Source organism: Cucurbita maxima, unplaced genomic scaffold (genome assembly GCF_002738345.1).
Source record: "Cucurbita maxima cultivar Rimu unplaced genomic scaffold, Cmax_1.0 Cma_Scf00002, whole genome shotgun sequence".
Lineage (NCBI taxonomy): Eukaryota > Viridiplantae > Streptophyta > Magnoliopsida > Cucurbitales > Cucurbitaceae > Cucurbita > Cucurbita maxima.
The window spans coordinates 2,677,075-2,690,133 of record NW_019272018.1 but is presented as its reverse complement, the minus strand read 5'-3'; the positions used below and the strand labels follow the sequence as shown (position 1 = coordinate 2,690,133).

The following is a 13,059-nucleotide window of genomic DNA, read 5'->3' as shown; positions in this document are numbered from 1 at the left end:
TTTTTTTTTTTTTTTTTTTTTTTTTTTTTTTTTTTTTTTGCAATATCTGTTTGAGATATCAGATCTGCTCGTGATCATCTTGTCTTACTATTGATTTGATTACGTAGACAGTGAATGTTTGGAAGACTACCAGATACCTGCCTCAACTGTGGCTTCTTTTTGTATTTGTACAGTTTCGTCAATTAAGTTCAATTGATGCACCAATTTGTAACCACCGGGGGTCATTTCCCTTTTTTTATAATTTGCATCAGCCAATGAAAAGTATCTTATTTCCTTTTTGCTCCAAAAAGAAAAATAAAATTATAGGGAAGTTCTAATACTTTGATAGGGTTAGTAGATCATCATATAAGTAGAATCTTACATATTTGAATTGTGAGACGGTTGATTTCTCAGTGCTAGAAATGAATCCAAATTTGAAAGATCATGCTAGGTACTTCAGGGGTGTAAGACTTAATAAAGTATCTGGGTCTGTTGCTATGACAATTCTTCTATTGGCTAGTGTCCAGACTACCAATCTATGATGTACTGGTGGGGATGGAAGCTGGTAAGCAATATGACTTACTACCCTCATTGTTAGTATCGCATGTGTTTAACATCTAGGTGATAGCTTATAGTGGTAAAGGTGGTGGGAATTTGGATGTTCCTTTTATTTCGTGGTATGATGTGCTGAGTTTCTAATATCATCTCCAGAATGTTGAGATAAGAGAGAAAAAGGTCAGCAGACCTCTTGCCATGTGGGCGTTTTCCTTGGATGGTTGAAGAAAATGGTGAGGATGAAAGCTAACTTCAAGAGTTGGATTTTGTTTACAGATTCTTGGACTTAACCAAGTGATGTTGTTTTAACCCATGCCCAGCATTGCCTGCTTGGAATATTAAAAACTTGACACGGTAAACACTGTGTGTCTAGAGGATTTTGGGTAGAAAAGTGATGTATTCATGTGAGGATTAAACCATACATGAACACTTGTTTTTATTGCTTTTTCATTCTCCTAACTAATGTTATACATTGATAAAAAATTGAATTTTATAAAATATAACTGCAAATTGCAAAAAATATGATTTTCAAAAGCTGCTAACAGATATGGACTTCAAGGCAAGACAGCCTTCCTGATGATCATTCCTGTAAAATCCCAACCTCTGATTCTTTGAAGCTTATCTTGACATTCCATCTTATCTTCTGAAACCAACACTTCTTTTGATGTGATCATATTTGGAAATTAAGTGCAAAATATCTTAGCAGACCTGTATAGCAAATATTTATATGCCTTTCAATGTTAAGTTGTGAGTTTTTCAAATATTTTTTGAAGATGCCTAAATTTTTTATTTGAATGCTCATCTATTTCTTTGATGTGCGTTTGCATTTTTTCTGCATAGGAGCTTGTTGCGTATCACTTCTTACAAGTTCGGATTGCAATTGATCTCTAATATATGTGATTTCAACATATTGAATCTCAAAGGAGAGATTATCTTCTGACAAAGAAAAGAAATTTGTGGGTAGTATCCATTGCAAGATCGTTTCCTAGACTTGAATATGAGCCATAGTTGTTTGCTACCCTGTTCTGTAAGCTCTATCATTGGAAAAGGCTAAGGATCACTGGATTCTCAGCCATTTTTTGACTTATCTTTTTGGAAAAAAATTCTCTGATTTCAACCATGAGTCAATGACTCAATCTTATTAAACTGTTTGCAACCTCAAGTCTTCTAACAAGGAAGTCCTATTTTTGTGTCCTTGGCCTAAAATAGAGAAGATCTACTTTGGAAGTGTGATAATATGGGTCTTTTATAACCAAATATCTATTAACTGATTTGCGGGAGGCTTCTATTTTGGGTGGTACTTTATGCTTCTTCCTCTGACGGTTTTTCTTTAAAAAAGTTGGTGCTTTCTTTGGCAGTTTTCTCATGAAGGAATTATTACTTAGTACAAGATCCAGAAGAGCACCCCTGTATTGTTCTTTTTTTAAATCTGGTCTTGGTCATATATTGAAGTGAAACAAAATAGATTGGTTTGGGCTTTGATTGAGTGAACGAATCATCATTAAATAAAAAATCATTTAAACATGGTTCCATTCAGAATACCGTGCTGTCTAGTTACTTAGATTATTAACCAACAATAAGTTGGCCTAGATAGTTCGTTATCTGCTTGTTAGGCTGCTTGTGTTGTGATTCTGATCCTATGAATCATATATTTTGTTATTGTTAGATTGAGGGGTTTGTGTTGTTTATATATTTCTTTCATTTTTTGCCATGATGCTTTATGGTGGTAGGGCTCAGTTGGGAGTGGTTTTCTTTCAGTTCTATTGTATGATAGTTTTTTTAGGCAAGGTTCAAATTTCAAATTTCTTGGACTAGAATTCAGGCGGTTATTGTTTTAAGTAGAAATGTAAAACATATTATTATTATTTTTAAGAAGGTTGGAAATTATATAAAGCTTCACAGTGAATAAAAAATGGGAAGACATTTTGAATTGAAAAGCCCTAGACCAGAAACGTGACATTAATCTGCAAAGAAATTGAAATCCCGTCTTCATCAAGCAAATTATTCTGAAATTTCTCAAGTACCTCTCTTTAGCCAGATACTCCACAACATGATCAATACTCCCAGCTCTGCCGAAGTTGTGCATTATTTTCTGCATTAAAATGAAGTTTGAGGTTATGACTGGAATTTAAATTTGATTGGTTCAAGCATGTTTATTTTTGTCCCATCTTTTAATAGGTGTCAGAGAAGCTCCCAATGCCCCATGTGTTGGCAACCTATTAGTCTGAAGGATCCAACCAGGTTTATACTGATTCCATTTTTGTATCATCACTTTTTCATTTAAATTTGAAAGCAGATGAAGGTTGTTTATGTGAGGTTGTTCTGCAGTCAGGAGTTGCTCGAAGCAGTAGAACAAGAGAGAAGTTTTAGACTTAATCCAGTTAGAAACTCAACAATATTTCGCCATCCCACTTTTGGTGACTTTGAGTTACAGCATGTATGTATCCAATATGATATTTACCCTAAAGTCATTAAATCATGGACACCAAAATCTAAGTTGGGGAACATTTTTTCTCAATGCAGCTGCCAGCTGGTGCTGGTGATGCTGACCTTGAAGAGCGTATACTCCAACACCTAGCTGCTGCAGCTGCCATGGGACAAGCTCGCCATAGTGCTAGAAGGGAAGGCCACAGACATCGGTCAGGAATTCATGGCCGTCCCCAATTGTTGGTGTTTTCTTCCCCTCCTAATTCTTCATCGACCTCTCCACTTCCTCGTGACAATCAGGAAGGTGAAGCAGCCTCAAGAATCATGGTAGCTACTGTATCACCACCTCAACCTGTTGGGGAAGAGTCTCCACAACTCAATGCTTCAGCATCTCCCGTGCAAACTGATCAGTCTTCTCCATCAGCACCTCAATACAGTTCACGTTCTGCCAGTCAACTTGGATCTCCTTCTAGCGATAGGTATTCATTATTCATTGGATTTATAGAGATGGTGCTGATTTAATTGAAATGTGTCGTCGCATGCAGCTACATGGAATTTATTGGTCATGTATTAATATTATTGTCCCACACCATTCTTAGGAGATCCACCAGTCAACCAGTGTCAAGTAGTCAAGATAGAGCCGGACCATCATCAGAATTGCAATCACTCTCGGATTCACTCAAGTCTCGATTTAATGCAATGTCAATGAGGTTTGTAATATCTCTTAATGGCTTTTATTTTTCCTAGTGTAATTTCTGATTACTTTGTTCTTTCATGACTTTAGCACCTCCATTATCCTTTTCTTTTCAGATACAAAGATTCAATCGCAAAGAGCACAAGAGGCTGGAAGGAGAAATTGTTCTCTCGCAATACTTCAATGTCAGATATTGGCTCTGAGGTTAGAAGAGAGGTTAATGTTGGAATAGCAACGGTATCGCGCATGATGGAACATCTTGAAACAAGAGATGCTAGAAAAAGTAGCAGTCCCGAGTCCAGTAATGTAGGGGATAACAACCCGGTTTCGGAATCAAATGATAGACGGACACCAAAGAATGAAGGAAACAATCCTTTGAGCGTCTCAAATAAAGAAGGTTCATGCCCTGCAGAATCCAGTTCAAGTTGAACATTCTCAGAATTGGCTTCACTCAAAGGCCATCTTATAAGAGGTGAATACTGCAATTGATTGTTTCCTTCTTCCATACTACAAGAAATAGCCTGTTGTAGACTGATGTGTTAAAAAAAATGGAAAAAAAAAAAAGAAAAAAGAAAGGGGAACTTCGAAATATTCACAAAAATGACTGAGCTTAAGTTTGTTTTATAATTTGTTAAGAGTCAATTTAAATATTAGTCCGTGTATCATTTATAACTAGTAAATAGCTTATTTACTTGTCAATTGACACGGTCATAGTCGCCATGTCTAAGTCCATATTGGAGATGAGTCTTAGGGATTTGATTTTGTTCCAATTGGTCGTTGGAAGTATGAACGACAGGTGTCATGTAATAGTCTAAGCTTTTAAAACGCATCGAGATATTGTCTTCTTTGAGCTTCCTCTCAAGGTTTTAAAACGCATCTACTTGGGAGAGGTTTCTACATTTTTATAAGAAATGCTTCATTCTCCTCTTCAACTGACGTGGGATTAGGTTCAATATAGGGGGTGAGCTTAAAGGTAAATAGAAAGAAACTTTTCTAGACGTGTTTCTGGGTATTTCTCGTATATTTCCTTCTAGAAGAAAGAGTTTTTGAGTTCCTCTCGTTCTATCATTAAATAGGAGATTCAATAATGCTTTTTTCTTAAAGAGAAGATTCTTCCAGAGTTTTCCACTAATTAGTGGGACTTTTACCAGACTTGAATCATTCATTAGGTGGCTGATTGATGGCATTTTATTTTGTCTCTTCATGCAAGTAATTTTGATGACCTTGGTTCACTGAGCTTTATCTACAGCAATACTCGAGTTGATATCCCTTCTTCTCGACGTTATCATGATAACGTCGATTATTTTACTGTTACAGGATGATTATTTAAATGTCGTGTTTTATTTTGAAGAGTATCAATATTGTTATAAACATAAGTCTTGGTTTTTCTGTGGATATTTTTTCTTTCCATTTATTCTCTTTGTGCAGTAACCAGTCGATTAAAAAAATAGTGTCGTGGGGGAGAATTGGTTGACATGTTCAAGTCAACTAGTGGTGTGTTAGTTAATGTAACAGTTGACAATTGTTTTTATTTCACCATTGCCTCTTACTTTACCTTCCTTTGATGCCCACGACAAAAACTTATCATCATTGTTTTTATTTTTTTATTGACAGATGGAATTTTTTGGAATATGGCCAGGGACACTTTGGTACTTTTATTTATCATTTTATTTTTGACATTAATATAAACTTAAAAAGTCTATTAATCTCATTAAGTTGAGCAATTTTTATTTGTTTTAAAAAAGTTTTTAAGTATATAAACAAATATATACGTTTCAATTAAAATACTTTTAGACCAAAATAACAACTTTGAGTTTCACCTGCTTAACTTTGGCTTTAACTTTGGCTTCCTCAACTACAATGACTCGATTTTTAACACTAAATGTAAGCCCCACATAGTAATGACAGTTATGAGAATCGGCCCCACATAGCAATGACATTTGTGAGAAACGATTTAGTAAATTTGAGCAAACTAATATTTGGGTTGAACTTGTCAAGTAGTTTGTTTCATGACCAATATCACTTTCGATTTATTTGTTTGGTGTTATTGAAATGAAATAACATATGTCAAATCGCCTCATAGCATTGAGAATCATCCCTTCACATTACAATGACATTTGTGAGACTTGTAAATTTGAGCAAACTAATATTTGGATTGAACTTATCAAAGACGGGATCATATGCAGTTTCCTATTTTCTTTTTGTCAACACTGGATCATATCAATCCAGTTATTACTTTCATTTCTTTGTCACGTTACACCAAAATAAACAATATTTACTCGACGAACATGTCAAATCATCGTTAGATTACTAAACTAATTGTGAACAATAACAATTCAAATTTAGTTAAATTGTATATTTCACTTTTGGATAATTGAGTCCTCAATTCGAACAAGACAAAACCCAAATTTGATCAATACTTCAATGATTGATAGAAACCAAAACAAAAAGCATTCATTTAATTAGGCATCAAAGTTGCAACACTTATTTATCATATCTTTGATACTTTCAATGGGTCAAATATGCCCTCACATTAATGACTATCTTCATCTTTGTTTAGGGGCATTTTAGTCATTTCCTACTGGTTGGTAGAGTCAACTACCAATGAGATTCCAGAGAGGAGAGCCACCGACAAAAATCGACCAACTAAATTTTCACACATTGCCAATTAGCAATTAAATATTTTTAAAGAAAAATCTTAATAAATATTAAAATTATTATTTCACCAAACTTTAATATTAATATAATATTCTCTCAAATGCTTTATTTAAAGTTTGACAAGCTAATTTAATTTCTAATGTATTTGGAATATATTTTTATTTTTTTCTAAATAAAATTAATTTATAAAAAAATCTTTAGTAGTTTTAGATTATCAGAATTATTTTTTAAATAGATGTTAATAAATAAAAATATCTTTTACAAGTTGAATTAATTAAAAGATTTTTTTTTTTTTTTTTTTTTTTTTTTTTTTTTTTTTTTTTTTTTTTTTTTTTTTTTTTTTTTTTTTTTTTTTTTTTTTTTTTTTTTTTTTTTTTTTTTTTTTTTTTTTTTTTTTTTTTTTTTTTTTTTTTTTTTTTTTTTTTTTTTTTTTTTTGTAGACACTTAAAAATGGATCTATTTTTTATCAATAGATTTATTATTTAAAGCATTTTAAAAATGTTTTTAAAAAGTGTTTAAATTAGAATAATTTTATTTATTTATTTGAAATTTTTCTATTGAAGGCATCATTTAATATTTATGTGTGTTTGTTTCAAGTCAAATTCTTAGGTAAGGAGAGATTGAATGTTATTTTCATGCTTCTAACTTTGCTTCTAAATTTCTTCAATCGATTACTTTATATTATATGTCTACGTGATATTAGAACAATCAAAACTACGATTTATAATTCAAATAGCTTTGTAGCGTATAAAAATCAGATGGGCTAATGTTTGTTTCGAAAGATAAAAGTTGAAATGAACACACTAGGTTTTTTTAGTTATGACAATTTGTCATGCATAAAAGATCGAGGTAGGACAAGTGCATTACATCGAACACCGTGCGTGCGTATTCTAAAGAAAAAATAGTAAAAGAGTTGATGAAAACTTGTTCGGCTCAGAATGCAAGTAAGGACTGTAAGAAAGTAGGCATTGGAAAGACTAAACCTTACTAATTCAGGAGGTATTTGAGAAGCGACTGAGTAGTTTTTGGTCAAGTTCGATCAGGCTGATCTAAGGTGTTCAAAAAATTCGATTACTCGAAAACCCAATCAATCAATCTAACATGTACCGTGTGTTGAATTATAAACTTATTTGAGTTGGGTTGGGTTCCGTTAAAGTAGATTGGGATGACCCGAACCAATTCGAATTTATTGTTAATTTTAAAAATACATTTGATACAATTATATATACACATTTTTTTTTATTTAATTTCATAATTATGTTTTTATTATTTATTTTTCAACCTCTCTTAAAAACATTTAAAGAAAAAAAAAACTATTTGTAAAGTAATTTTTAAATTGAATTACCATTAAAAAAAATAAATAAATAGATGTTTTACGAACTAACATTCTATTTTTTTTAATGTTAGTCCGAACAAACAAGCCGAACCAATCTAACCTAATTTTTTTTAAATTGGGTTATGTTCGTTATTTAAGAATAATTCTTTTGCGTTGAAAAATTATAAATTCGAATAATTGGGTTGAGTCTAAAAAAATGCTCCAACGCGACCGAAACTAGTTCACGAACACCCTTAAACTGATCACTATATAAATAAAAGAGAAGCGAAATATAGGAGAGTACCGCTCGAAGTGGGATTAGATGTCAGCAAGCTCCCTATAAAGTTTAACTCTTCTAATAATGTAACGTACCTAACAAAATGATGCGTGTCCTTAAGCGAGTATTAATTTCAACTAAGATTTGGTACAACTCATGCATCAACTTTTACTTGACCTTTTGCTTTAGCGATCAATTCTTCTAGACGACTTCTCTCACTATTATTTAGCTTGCTCGGTTTCTTTATTTTTATTAATTGTTTCGATCAGATAGCTTTTGAATAGAGCCAACGAGTTCGAGCCGTATCTACAAATTATAATTCTTCAAATACTTCAATATTGTGAAATGTAATAGCCCAAATCCACCGCTAACAGATATTGTCTACTTTAGCCCATTACGTATTGTCATCTGTCTCACGGTTTTAAAATTTCTATTCTAGATAGATGTTTCCATTCCCTCTAATCGATGTGCGATCTCATATGAAAGACAGCTAACTATACTACACAACGTTGAGATATTTAGTGATGTCTTGATTAATTTTTTTTATATATATTTTATAAATTATTTTTATAATATATAAAAATATTGATTCGATAAAAAATATATATATATATATATATATGAATAAAAATTTAAGAGTACGAATATTTTTAAAATAAAAATAATGTTATGGTCAAATGAGGAAAAAAAAGCGCGCCCCAATCTGAGCTGTCCGAAGCGTGAATGATCACCTACTCCCAATTCTACCCTTTACCATTTGCTTTTTCCAATAAAATTCTGACACGTGTACTAAAATATTTGCCCATTGCCGACATTTCCTTTGGCCACTCCACCAGTTTATTCCTCCACCACGTTTCCCGACACACACTCTTTGTTTTTTTTTTTTTTTATATTTATTCCGTCAAAATTAATTAATTAATTAAGTTTGAATTATAAATTTTCATTAACATTTTATATCATTAAAATTATTATTATGAAATAAATAATTCCACTAAAATATATTAGCTAATAAATAATTTCACTAAACCAAAAAAAAATTCTTTCTCTTTCCCAATAAATACTTATAATGAATATAATTTTACCATATTCAAAGTAAAAAATAATTAGTAAATTTTATTTAGTTTAATAAAACGGGTCTGAAGTTAATTAGTAGAGACTAAATTGATAATTTAATTGAAATTAATTAAGTGATGTAACCATTGGTTTGTTGTAATTTATTATGAAAATGACTCGTGACTTTGCACCTATTTTTTATTATTTAATATTAATTAAAATATAATGTTAGGTAAATTGTAATTAACAAGAATGTGTAAGGTAATTTTAAAAAATATAAGTTGAAATTTAAACTTGAATATTTCTTTTTAATATATAAATAATCATTAAATTTATAAAAGAAGGTTTGGAAATAAATAAATAATAAAAGAAAAAGGCTTTGTAAAAGAATTGCTCTCACGAGCTAAAACAGTGGCTGTACATTCGCGCTCTGGAAGGAAGCTTTTCCATTTTTCTTTGCCGGCCGCCATGGATTCCGCTGTCTCCGCTGCCGTCAAGCTCTCCTTCATCGTCTCTTCTCTCCTTCTTTCCTTTCACATTTCCTCTGCCGCGCCGGAATATTCGAAGCCTCGGTTGTCGTCTACTTCCTCTAATTCCTCCGGCCAGATTAACTCCAACTCGGTCCTCGTCGCTCTACTGGACTCGCATTACACGGAGCTTGCAGAGCTAATCGAGAAGGCTCTTCTGTTGCAGATTCTTGAAGATGCTGTTGGAAATCATAATCTCACCATTTTCGCGCCGCGAAACGAAGCTCTGGAGCGCGATCTTGACCCCGAGTTCAAGCGGTTTCTTCTCGAGCCGCGTAATTTGAAGTCGCTTCAGACGCTGTTGACGTTTCATGTCATTCCGACTCGGATTGGATTGGGCGAGTGGCCGACTCACAATGAGACGACTCGCCATCAGACGCTGTCAAATCATGTCCTCCGATTGACGAGCCACCGCACGGGTGAACGAACCGTCGATCTTGCCAAGGTCATTCAACCCGACGCCATTACTCGGCCCGACGGTGTCATCCACGGGATCGAACGGCTTCTCATTCCTCAGTCTGTACAAGATGATTTCAACCGCCGACGTAATCTCCTGGCTATAACTGCTGTGAAACCGGAAGGAGCGCCGGAAGTCGATCCGAGGACTCACCGCTTGAAGAAACCGGCTCCACCGGCCGAGCCGGGGTCTCCCCCGGCACTCCCAATCTACGACGCAATGGCTCCAGGACCGTCGTTGGCTCCGGCTCCGGCGCCTGGACCTGGCGGACCTCACCACCACTTCAACGGGGAACGCCAAGTAAAAGATTTCATTCACACTCTTCTTCACTACGGTGGTTACAACGAAATGGCGGACATATTAGTGAATCTAACGTCCTTAGCCATGGAAATGGGGAGGTTAGTTTCAGAAGGCTATGTATTAACCGTTTTGGCGCCGAACGACGAAGCGATGGCGAAACTTACTACAGACCAACTGAGCGAGCCTGGAGCACCGGAGCAAATCATGTACTACCATTTGATTCCGGAGTATCAGACGGAAGAGAGTATGTACAATGCCGTTCGCCGATTTGGAAAAGTCCGATACGACACCTTGAGACTGCCGCATAAGGTAGTTGCGCAAGAGGCCGACGGTTCGGTCAAGTTCGGTCAGGGAGATGGCTCAGCGTATTTGTTCGACCCTGACATTTACACCGACGGCCGTATCTCAGTGCAGGGGATCGACGGGGTTCTATTTCCGCCGGAGGAGACGGAGGCGAAATTGTCGGCAAAAACAGTTCAACACGTGAAAGTAGTTGCCAAGCCAAGGAGAGGTACATGACAGTTAAATTTCAGCATCGTTTCGTTTTACAATTCAATTTCCATGAATCAATTGCTCTGTTCGACTTTGATTTGTTAGTGTAGCGTCGGTTTTCACGCCGGTTTTTAGGTCTAGTTGTCTAGTTCCGGTGGCCGTCTTCAACGGCGGATTGATTAGGGATTTTCCTGATAGATAAAAAATAATAATAATAAATAACTAAAAGTGGAAGCAATTGCTTGGGATGTGGGGATTTGGTGGCAAAGTTGATGCGTTGAAATGGCCCTATTCTGAAACTGATTTTCTGGTTGAAGTTTACTTCTAAAGAAAGTGACTGAGTTTCTTCAATGGTGTTGCTTGGAATCTGTATAATCTGATGGAAACAAAAATTCGAAGTAAAATCTTAGTTAGGGTTTCTTGAAGGGAAGAGGAAGAAGTAGCTTGACTTTAAGACCTTGTGGCCATAAACTATCACTTGGATCTTCTGTTTAGTATTGATCATTGGATTTTCTTTACAACTATGCATGTGGGTTTTGTTTGTCTTGATGCAAATTGGATTGAACATGATTAGAATTATCAATGGTGTGGCTGTTGAGTTATCAAAATCCCAAATGAGTAGAAAAATAATTAAGAGTAGTCTTCCTCTTAGAAACTGAAAAGGTAAGAAATGAACAGGAAAAAAGTGAAGTATGAGGAACAAACAAAATAAATAATTTGGTTGGTGAACTCGGAATATCTTATGGGGTTTTAAGAAATGGGACCCTTTTGAAGAGAAAACCATTGAAACAGCAGCTGTGGTAGAGAGAAAGAGCTCCTGTGCTTTCCCCATTAGCTACCCTTCATATATTCCTCTTTACCTAACTGTTCTTATTTATTTTGATCTATAAACATTCAATGAATTTTGTATAAAGATTCATTTGATTCATTGTGATTGATTTTCAACAAATCATTGAGCTTCTTGACATGACACACATCTGTTTTTTCATACGATGTTTATAACCAAACAAAACAATCGAGAATTAAAGAATTTAGAAGTGTTGAATTTCAGATGCTGTGAATAGAATTAAAAAATTTCTTTTGTTATTACAATGGCAGGGAAATTGCTTGAAGTGGCTTGTCGGATGCTAGGAGCCTTTGGCCAGGATTCTCATTTCACAACTTGTCAATGAACAGTTTTCGCCGACGATTCTCGAAGAGACAGGTTTCTTTTCGTTTATTCATTTCTTTCATTCTCATAATTTATCTGCAAGTATGCGTAGAACTTCTTGTTTTGGTCGGTTTGATGATACTTTCTAACAATCATGCTTGCATACTATCCATTTCCCCGTTATGTTGGACGCTATTTTCAAAACAATTTCAAAATTTTAATGACATGTTAGAAATGTTAGAAATATTGATAAGTAAAGACATGTTAGAAATATTGATAAGCTAAATACATGTTAGAAAGAGATCTGAATGAATATATATGAATTTGAGTTATTAAACCACTCACCAATTTGAATATAGTTCGAACTGATTAAGATATAGACTAAGAACTAAGAAGGTCCAAGTCTTCTATCCTACTTATTGTTGAACTCGACGTAGAAACAAAGAAATTCTATCCTATCGAAGAACACTAAAGCAGTTTTTACTTTAGTTGAGTGAGAGTTGAGAGTGAATGGAAGAGGTGGAAAACAGATTCATTAATACAGATATTTATGTTTGTTGATTCAGATGCTGAAGTGTCCTACATGAAGATGTAGCCCTCCATCCTTTAATGGAAGGACTTGGGAGGATGGCCTTCATCCTCTTTTTTTTTTTTTGTTCATGTGAGTTTGTGAGTAAAGAAAAGAAAAATCACTGTGAATTTGAATCAACCATACTATTTAGTACATAACTGTATTTTTCTTTTTTTTTTCTTACATTTTTTGTTTTAATAATTTAGATGTTATGGTGATGAGTAAGGTGGAAGGGGTGGAGGAGGAGTGTCTTGTTCTGAATATACTCCCCCCATTCAATAATAAATTCAAAGCAGCAATTTGTGCAATACAATAAAGTAGTATTTTTCCCCTCTTCTGTTCTCATTTCTTCAATGTTTTATCATCATTTCTCCCTTATATAATCATGACCTTAATCTGCATGTTTCTTTTTTAAACTTTATTGTTTGTCATTTTGACCCATGGTTTAAAAATCTACATGTTTCATGTCATATTAGTAGTACTGTTAAATGTTAAATGTTTGTTGATCGATTTAGTTGAGGTATGAACAAGTTGGTCTGATGATGTTGTTTGGAATTAGAAATCACCAATGGGTGTCTAAACATTAAAAAAAAAAAAAAAAAAA

The 13,059-nt window shown here is 34.1% G+C and overlaps 2 protein-coding genes across 4 annotated transcripts in view; both read left to right on the top strand.

The window, feature by feature from the left end:
- Positions 1 to 4,351, top strand: part of LOC111472697 (E3 ubiquitin-protein ligase RHF2A-like) — a 6,355-nt gene extending 2,004 nt beyond the window's left edge. For 2 of the 3 annotated variants that reach the window (XM_023118325.1, XM_023118316.1), the window contains exons 4-8: positions 2,713 to 2,775; positions 2,863 to 2,971; positions 3,058 to 3,440; positions 3,507 to 3,671; positions 3,772 to 4,351. In XM_023118325.1, coding sequence (XP_022974093.1) covers positions 2,713 to 2,775; positions 2,863 to 2,971; positions 3,058 to 3,440; positions 3,507 to 3,671; positions 3,772 to 4,084 — 1,033 coding nt within the window. In that variant the 3' untranslated portion in view covers positions 4,085 to 4,351. The remainder of the gene's footprint in view (positions 1 to 2,712; positions 2,776 to 2,862; positions 2,972 to 3,057; positions 3,441 to 3,506; positions 3,672 to 3,771) is intronic. The other variant, XM_023118332.1, reaches the window with a different exon arrangement.
- Positions 4,352 to 9,341: 4,990 nt separating this feature from the next.
- On the top strand, positions 9,342 to 12,788 carry LOC111498893 (fasciclin-like arabinogalactan protein 17). Its single transcript, XM_023150250.1, has 3 exons — positions 9,342 to 10,753; positions 11,833 to 11,938; positions 12,451 to 12,788. The coding sequence occupies exons 1-2, from the start codon at positions 9,427 to 9,429 to the stop codon at positions 11,904 to 11,906; spliced, it is 1,401 nt and encodes a 466-aa protein (XP_023006018.1). The 5' UTR covers positions 9,342 to 9,426; the 3' UTR covers positions 11,907 to 11,938; positions 12,451 to 12,788.
- Positions 12,789 to 13,059: the final 271 nt, after the last annotated feature.